Below are 8,844 nucleotides of genomic sequence, written 5' to 3'. Positions count from 1 at the left end.
TTCCGTTTCCACATCTCCATTAAATGTCTGATTCATTTTCTTGGCTCGTGGTAATGCCTCAAGCTACATCACTAAAGAATCAGCACTCTGTATTAGATAAATATAAGACCAAGTCTGATTAACCTATTAACTATTTTTAATTAGCTTTTACTGTTCTTCAGATATTCCATGTTTTTGAGGAAGCAGAAAGAGAATGAGAGCAGGCTGGTACAATAGAGATGTATAGAGCTAGCATATGGACCGAGATTATTCATCATCATTGGCAGCAGCTCTGCTGTAGGGAATCTTGCAACAACATCACAATTTTCCTGCTAGAGTGAATGCCATAATGGACACATTTGTGGAGTGAATTATGGGCAAGATAGAAAAAATTTAAATCTTTATAGCGTTTTTATGCTCTGTCTTCCTTTTTGGTAATCAGATCTTGATTAAGAGTTGGAATTAGCACCCAGAAGAACATTAGGCTTTCCTGGCTCAGTTCCTTTCCACCACGTAGGGCAGGCAACAAATGATTCAGTGGCTTTACAGTACTGCTACAACAAAAAGGTGTCTAAATGCCTATACATTACTTTAGGAAAGTAACCGACTGCTTGCTTGCAATGAGGAACATATGGTAAAATATTTTATTTGCTAAATAAAGGAACTACTTGGTTTAGTTCAGACAGCTCCCTCTCCCAGTCACGATGACTTATCGGGACAAAAGCTGGGCAGGGTTGGAGTCCCCGTCCCCGCTGCTGGAGGGCTGGAAGAGCTCAGTGTAGGGCAGAGACAGCGCTCCCTCGGAGGCAGCACCCCGCGCACAGCTGGACCTCGCAGGCGGCGCGGTGCACTGACCTGCAGTGCGAGTCTTGTCTCATCACCTTGAGGAACCTCTGACTCTGCAGTGCCAAAGCACTTTGGACCTTTTAATTTTAGGTGTCATCATGGTTTGGTTGGGTTTTCTTGTTTTTGTTTTTGTTTTTGTTTTCTCCGTTCAGGTATGCTGGGACCATTCCGGCCGAGGTGAATTTCGGAAGCAGAGCTGCACCAGTACTCGTACTTCCTACGCCTCGAACGAGCAAACAAATAACCACATTTTTTTCTGACAACGCTTCTTCTGTGCACCTCTGACTTCATTCATCCCTCCTCTTCGCTTCCGTCCGCAGTGACCGGGGTCCCCATCGCACCTCAACCCCTCCCTGCCGCCGGCCCCCGCCCCTCGCTGGCCGGGCCCCCACCGCCCCGGCTGCCCTGCCACCCCCCGGGGTCTCCAGGTGCTGCCTCCCCGAGGCCCAGCGGGCTTTAGAGGGGAGCTGCCCTCCTCTCGTGGCTTTGCCTCCCCCGGGCTGCTGCTCGCCCTTGCTCCCCGCTGCCCCGGCCGCGGGCCGGCCGCTCGCTCCTCCTCTCCGCCCGCACCCCCCCGCTAGCCCGGCGGCTGCTCCCTCCATTATTTGGCTGGGTAGTTGCTTTATCTGCAGCGGTGAAGCGTTTACGATGAGACCCAGTGAAACTGGTGAAACGCAGCCGGGTGTTGGTGAGCAGCGGGTCCGCCCAGTAATCCAAATCCCATCTGCTCGAGTAGATTGGCTGCGGCGTTTTCAGGCTGCGGTTTGCTCACCCCATTAGTGAAGTTTGTTGCTGGGATGGTTTTCACCCCCACCGCTGCCTGGATGCTCACGGTGCCCCCCACTCGCTGCTCCTTTGCTCAGCGGCACAGCACGGCCCCCGGCTGCCCTCTGAGTAACTTTGCCTGGCTACAGCTTAGGGAAAACAGAAACTGAGTACGGAAAATGAACTAAATATTGATATTTTCGACTATTTCTGGTTGACAGTTATTAAAGACAGAGAGGAAGTAACGCTGACGGCTGCTTTTGAATCCGTTCCTCATGCACGGGCAGCTCTGTGGGCGCCATCCAACCTGCGATGCTATTTTTAAAAAAAGAAGTTGCACGAGGCGACCCCCAAAGAACCACCCGTTTTTTTCAAGATGCCATCCGTTCCTTACAGTAGGAAAGGAGGAGAAGAGTTTGTGCGGGAGAGATCGTTTTGTTTTGCTTCCCCTGAAGAACAAGCCCAGTGGCGCCGAGCGGTGAACTCCCGCCCGGGCCGGGAAGGAGGAGAGGAGCGAGTGGAACGGGCGGTGCCGCTGCCCACGGGCCGAGCTCGGGGCTGGTACCGCAGCCCCCGCACGATCCCAATGCGGGCTCAGGCCCCGCTTTCCCCCGCCGCCAGCGCGGACCCGTGGCCGAAGCTGCCGCCGCTGCCCTGGCAGAGCTCCCTCGGGACGCTCCGAGGAGGGAGGCAGCGGGGCCGGGTCGGTGGGCGGGGCCCCTGTCCCCGCACCGTCTCCTCTGCAGAAGGGGGGAAAAGCGGCTCCCCTGCGTGCTGGACACGTAGGGGGGCCGCCCCGCGCCTGCCTCACGGCTTCCAAACTCGGTTTAGTATTTCTCCCCTCTCCCTAATTCAAATGCAAATCGGTCGCTCTCAGAGGCAGGCTCCCCGCTCCCCATGCCCGTTGCCTGAGCCGAGCCTCGGCGCGCCCGGGGCTGCGGGGCCGATCGTGCGGGGCTGCCTCGGCCGAGAGCTCGCTGGCTCCACTCAAACAGGCAGGAAAAGGACTTGTTTTTTGATTTTACTTTTAGAATAATTGAGGAGTAACCCAAGGACAAAATAATAATAATAATAATAATAATAATAATAATAATAATAATAATAATAATAATAAATTCAAACTCGGAGACTTAACTCGAGCTTCCCGGAGGTGCCCTTCGTGTGGCTGTGCCAAAGTTAAGGCAAGGCAAGATCTTGCCCTACGCGCCCTTTCCCCAAGTGCCTTTTTTTTGCACCTTTGTAAATTAACCTAAAAGAATTCCGAGCAACAAGGGATTATTTAAAAATAGAAGGAAACATCGTCGCAGGTAGAGGATCAACATGCTTCAGCTAAGAAATATTTTTTAAAAATTCACACCATCCCCTTTTTCTGCGCTCGAGGAAATCGTGTTCCCCACAGGTACAAGCCTGTACTTCGGGCACAGACAGCACAGGATAAAAACTGTTTAGGGTGATTTTGCGTCACTCCTCTTTCCGTGGAACGCTCTTTAGGGGCTACATGGGATTTTTTTCCCTTCTAGCCTTAGACGACGGGAAGAGCCGCGAGCAGCCGGGGACGCTTGGGACAAGTGTCTGAGGGGCTCGAGTGTTCAACATCGGTCAGTGGCCGGCCCAGCGGGACAAACACGCGGTTCCACCGTGCAGCGGGTACAGAGAGCACCCCCGCCGGTCCAGAGGCGTGCAGGAAGAGTCGGGTCGGACCGCACCACCCGCATCCCTGGGAGGCACTGAGGCAGGCCCGGCCCAGCAGGAACTCGAGCAGCTCCGCTCCCTGGAGTCGTTCCCAGGGCACAGAGACAGTGACACTGAGAGAAAGAAAGGAAAAAGGGAGAAAAAAAATAAGGAAAAAGGAAAAAAATAAGGAAAAAGAAGGAAAAAGGAAGAAAATGAAGGAAAAAGAAAAAAAGAAGGAAAAACAAGGAAAAAGACGGAAAAAGAAGGAAAAAGAAGGAAAAAGAAGGAAAAAGAAGGAAGGAAGGAAGGAAGGAGAGGGTGATATGAATAGATAAAAAGAGGAGGAAAATACAGGGCGAAAAATTATATGAGAGAGGGGAAAGAAAAAAAAGAGAGAGAAATGGAAAAAGGAAAAGGAAACGAGAGAGAAAAGGAAAAAGGAATAAAAGAAATAAAAAGTAGAGAAATACAAATAACTTAAAAAATTTAAATAAAACCTGAAAGTAAAGGGGAGAGGAAAAAGCAAAGGAGAAGGAAAAGCAAGAAAGAAAATTAAAAGGAAGAGATAAAAAGGGAAAAGAAAAAAGGAGAGGAAAAGGGAGAGGAAAAAAGGTAAGGAAACGGGAAAAGTAAAATGGAAAGGAAAAATGAAGGGACAAGGTGAAGGAAAGAGAAGAAAAAGGAGAGGGGGGAAAAAAGTGAGGAGAAGTGAGAAGAGGGGGGAAACAACGGAAAAGCCGGGGGAGGAGAGGGGAGCCAGGCGAGCCCGAAGTTGGCGACAGGGTGGGCGCGGCGCGGGTGGGCAGGGCCGGCCGCCGCCCCGCCCCGCCGCCGCCGCCGCCGCCGCGCCCGCTGCCGGCCGTGCCCCCGCTAAAGGAGGCAGGGAGCGGGGCGGCGCGGCAGTGCGCCCCGAGCCGCGCCCGCAGTCTCGACAGCCAGCCAGCCAGCGGGAACCGCGCCGGGAGGGATGCGGGGCGCCAGGGAGGAGGCAGGGGCGACCAGCGCGGCCCCCGCGCCGCTGTGAGCGCCCGGCTGCCCGCGGGCACCGGGAGCGGCGGTATATACGTGTACGCGCACGGACACTGCGCGCACACGCGTATCTACACACCGGCCGGCAGCAGCACCGCTTTCCACCCCGGGAAGCGTCCGGCGAGGCGCAGCACTGATGCCCGGCGGGACGGCGGGGCCGCCGCTCGGGCGCGTAGCTCCCCGCTAGAGGCGGCGGCCCCCGCGGGCTGGATGCGCGTCGCCGGTGCGGGCGGCACCCCCGGGCCGGCCGCCGGGGCCCCGCGGCGCTAGGGGCCGGCCGGGCCCCCCGCCCCGGCCCGGCGGCGGCGGCGCGGGGATGCTGGCGCTGGGGCAGATGGACGGCGCGCCCCGGCAGGGCGCCTTCCTGCTGGGCAGCCCGCCGCTGGCCGCCCTGCACAGCATGGCCGAGATGAAGGCGCCGCTGTACCCCGCGTACCCCCTGCCCGCCGGGCCCGCCTCCTCTTCCTCTGCCTCCGCCTCGCCCGCCTCCGCCTCGCCCTCGCCGCCGCTCGGCTCCCCCGGCCTCAAGGCTCCCGCCGCCGCCGCCGCGGCGGGCGGGCTCTCGGCGCTGGGCACGGCCCCGCCGCAGCTCTCGGCCGCCACCCCGCACGGCATCAACGACATCCTCAGCCGGCCCTCCATGCCCCTGCCGGGCGCCGCGCTCGCCTCCGCCTCGCCCTCCGCCTCCTCGGCGGCGCCCGCCGGGCTGCTGGCCGGGCTGCCCCGCTTCGGCAGCCTCAGCCCCCCGCCGCCGCCGCCGCCTGCCCTCTACTTCAGCCCTGGGGCCGCCGCTGCCGCCGCCGCCGTGGCCGCCGGGCGCTACCCCAAGCCGCTGGCCGAGCTGCCCGGCCGGACGCCCATCTTCTGGCCGGGGGTGATGCAGAGCCCGCCCTGGAGGGACGCCCGCCTTGCTTGCGCCCCCCGTGAGTATCCAGCGTCGCGGGGCAGCGGGGGAAGCGGGCCCGGGGAGCCCCACTGAGGGTCCGCTCCCGGTGCTGGGGAGGCCCCTCGCCCTGGCATCGCGGCGAGACCCTCCTGGCCCCCCGCACCGGGCCCGGCCGTGGCCGAGGCGGCTTGGCTTTGCCTCGCTTTCTTTTGTTTTCGTTTCTTAAGTTCTCTTTGCTTTCTCTGTCCCCTCGGTCGGCGCGAAACCCTGTAATAAGTCGGTTATCGCCGGCTCAAAGCGGAGCCCCCCGGGGGAAGGGAGGCTGCCGCCGCCGTCTCCGCAGGGGACTCTGCGGCCGGGAGTGGCTTTAGGGGCGCGCACAAACTTTCCCCGAGCTGGACTTTTCGTTACCTCCCGCTCGCACCGGCTGCGGCTTTTAAAGAAAACAATGTCGTTTGGCCGCTCAGATTTTGGATCCTTAAAGGAAAAATAATAGGGGGGAGCCGGGAGGCCAGAGCCGCCGCCTTGCTGAGGCAGCAGTTTCGTTACAGATCCTCCCCCGCAGAGAGTTCCCCCAGTCCCCCGGGGCCGCTTGAGAGCGAAGCGCTCTCCCAAATCCGTAGATTAACGTGTCTGTCCCTGCCTTCCCTTTCTCTCCCCCCTCCCTTCGCCAGATCAAGGCTCAATTTTGCTGGATAAGGACGGAAAGAGAAAACATACCAGACCCACTTTTTCTGGCCAGCAGATTTTCGCTCTGGAAAAGACTTTCGAGCAGACGAAGTACCTGGCGGGCCCGGAGCGTGCCCGACTGGCTTACTCCCTGGGGATGACGGAGAGCCAAGTCAAGGTGAGAGCAGCGGCTCACGCACGGAGCGGTGCGAGGCTGGGGGACAGGGGAACAAAAGGGCCCCGCCGGGGAAACGGGGTCCGGCTGGGTCGCCTGGAGATGCTGCGGGCCGGGGCGGCCCAACCCGCGGGCACACGGTGAGGGCTTCCCTGGCAGTTACCGGCACTTTGCCCCTTATTGCCTTACTGCGGGGACGAGGTGGTTATTTTTAAAGCGTTTTAAAAACAAAACAAAAAATGAACCAAATAAAGCCAAGCAAGACTGGTACGTGTACTTTGAACACCATGGGGGTGACTGGAGTGCTGTGAAAGCCGGGGGAAGGGTGTTGTTGGGGTGTCGCACTGTCGCACCCGCACTCTACGTTTTGGTTAAACTCTGGGCTTTGGGCAAAGCGGAGGTGTGAGAGCTGGGAGACCGGGCTGAGCTCCCCGGGAACGTGCGGGGAGGCATTTGCTCGGCGGACTCGGCCAGAGGGGCCTCTCGGCGGTGCTCACGCTTTCAATCTGATCTGCACACCCTCCTTTGTCACTGCAAATACATCCCGATGGCTGGGAATAAATTATTGCAGCTTCTACAATGAAAATGCCCCCCTTTTTCTGGCAGCGCCCTGCCGGAGAGTAAATACATCTGGCGGGGCAGGGGGGCTGCAGAAGGAATCAGCCCCAAACGTGTGTTTCCGCGCCCTAGGCAGGATGGCAGGGAGCGGGCCTCGGGCGGCTGGGGTCGGCTGTTGGCCGGCGCCGGGACGGGAGTCTCCAGCTGCCGGGAGAGCGGTGTCGCGGGGCTCGGCTGCGAAGCGGGAGTCGCTACTGCAAGCCGGGGACGGGGACGCGCGGGGCAGCGGGGCGGGAGCGGCCCGGCACGACCCGACCCGGGCGGCCGTGCCGGTGATGGAGATGCTGACGGTGGCGGCGGGGGCAGGTCTGGTTCCAGAACCGACGGACCAAGTGGCGGAAGAAGCACGCGGCGGAGATGGCGACGGCGAAGAAGAAGCAGGACTCGGAGACGGAGCGGCTGAAGGGCGCCTCGGAGAACGAGGAGGAGGACGACGACTACAACAAGCCTCTGGACCCCAATTCGGACGACGAGAAAATAACTCAGCTGCTGAAGAAACACAAGCCGGGGGGCGGCGGGCTGCTGCTGCACCCCCCCGAGGGGGAGGCCTCCGTCTAGCCCTCTCCGCCCGCCGCCGCTTTCGGAGATGTACAGATCTATTTTTCTAGACTCTACGCGCCCGGGAGGAGGAGGAGAAGCCGGAGGGGGAGCAGAGAGGACTGCGGGCCCCAGCGGGCGCACCCGCCCCCCGGCGCTGCGTGTTGTTGTAGGGCGGCGGGCGGCGGGGAGCGGCGGGGGCCGCCCCGACCCCGGCCTCGGTCCCGCTCCCGGTGGTGCGGCGGCCGCGTCCTGCCGTCCTTTTGTAAATAAACCGTGAGTCACCGCGACCATAGGCGTTCCTTAACTGTGAATATTTAAAATGTAAAATACCTTCTTTTTTTTGTACAGCGGGGGCCCGGGGCGCCGCTGCCCCGCCCGCCCGGCGCTCCCCGGCACTGGGGGCACCTCCGGAGCCCCGAGACGGCGGCAGAGGGGCCACCGAGGAAAAAAGCCGCGGGTCCCTCCCTCGGGCCGAAACTACAGCGGCCCCGTGTGCTATTTATTAGTATTTTTGAAACACTTTCTGTTGCGGTCGTCGTGCAGGGGAGGGGGAGGGAGGGCGGAGGGACAGAGTTCGCTTTCATTTACGCCGTTTCCAATCAACTGCGTGTTGAAAAAGTAGCTGGTGGGAATTGTCACAACCACTGTCAGTCAAAATATAAAATTCATTTAGTTGCTGTATTTGAATTTAAAGTGTGTTTTCTTTTGTATCATACGGAATACCATAGAATGTAAATTGTTTTCTTTTTTTAAAAGCTAATAACGATGATATATCGTGATATAGCATCTTAACATTTATTAATTTATATTAAAAATAATTCGGTTTGTAAAGAGAAGAAAAGCCCTTTGCAAGACCAGTTAAATGTAATGCACTTTCTGTTTAAAAAAACCCAACAAAACGATAAATCAATTAAACCAGTTTAAAGACGTCTGCTGCATTCACTAAAGGGTACAGATAATCTCATCTCATTAGAGGTTAAATAAGGAAACTACGATACAGGAGGAGGGGAAAAAAAAGAAGAGATAATTTTCAATATCTTTTGTTCAATCTTAGTAGCTTGGTGGGGGTTTTGTGTTTTGGTTTTTTTTTTGTTTGTTTGTTTGTTTTTTTTTTTTAATTCTTCTGTTTAGGGGTTTTCGTTGCTGTTCGTGGGTTTTTTGGGGGGTGGGATGTTGGCTTTTTGGTTTGTTTTTTTTTTATTTTTTAAAAATGAAAGTTGTCCACTTTGCTGTGAGGATTCAAGAAGGATACAAATAAAATAAGCCGCGGCTTGTTTTGGAATGTGAGCAGACAGGCACTTTCCACGCGGCCACTGAAGCGGTTCGGCTGAGCCTAAATTAGGCTGTTGAAAGTTTTTCAGGGGCGGCCAATGCAGGCTTTTATTAACGGCAGAGTATTGCCCTTATTATAGGAAAGAAACCATTTTCCAAGAAGAAAACAGTGAATAAAGTAAGAGCCCGACTAAGGGTCTAGAACAAATAGTTAGACCCAATACCAGAACAACTGTTTTAAATTGAAATTCATTATCTGACGCAATCATTTCCGTATCTAAACAGTCCAGAAGCGATCCTGTTTTTTTTTTTCTCCCAAGGACCATCAGAGCAAACAGAATCGCTGACATGAGAAAGAAAAGGACCAGCTATTCTGGAGGAAATAAAGAAA

The 8,844-nt window shown here is 56.9% G+C and overlaps 1 protein-coding gene across 1 annotated transcript; it reads left to right on the top strand.

Moving 5' to 3' along the window:
• The first annotated feature begins 4,609 nt into the window (after positions 1-4,609).
• NKX6-1 (NK6 homeobox 1) lies at positions 4,610-7,283 on the top strand. Its single transcript, XM_017820081.1, has 3 exons — positions 4,610-5,216; positions 5,854-6,026; positions 6,948-7,283. Exons 1-3 carry the CDS (start codon positions 4,610-4,612, stop codon positions 7,197-7,199), a joined length of 1,032 nt encoding a protein of 343 aa, XP_017675570.1. The 3' UTR covers positions 7,200-7,283.
• Positions 7,284-8,844: the final 1,561 nt, after the last annotated feature.

The sequence above is a fragment of the Lepidothrix coronata genome, unplaced genomic scaffold (genome assembly GCF_001604755.1).
Source record: "Lepidothrix coronata isolate B3197 unplaced genomic scaffold, Lepidothrix_coronata-1.0 Scaffold79, whole genome shotgun sequence".
NCBI lineage: Eukaryota > Metazoa > Chordata > Aves > Passeriformes > Pipridae > Lepidothrix > Lepidothrix coronata.
This window is presented reverse-complemented; position numbering and strand designations above follow the sequence as displayed.

What these genes read in the sequence shown, in the direction of transcription:
- NKX6-1 (XM_017820081.1), top strand. Translation starts at nt 4,610, where the DNA reads ATGCTGGCGCTGGGGCAGATGGACGGCGCGCCCCGGCAGGGCGCCTTC. An exon ending in CCGCCTTGCTTGCGCCCCCC is followed by an intron (nt 5,217 to 5,853) that starts GTGAGTATCCAG and finishes TCCCTTCGCCAG; the next exon opens with ATCAAGGCTCAATTTTGCTG. An exon ending in TGACGGAGAGCCAAGTCAAG is followed by an intron (nt 6,027 to 6,947) that starts GTGAGAGCAGCG and finishes CGGCGGGGGCAG; the next exon opens with GTCTGGTTCCAGAACCGACG.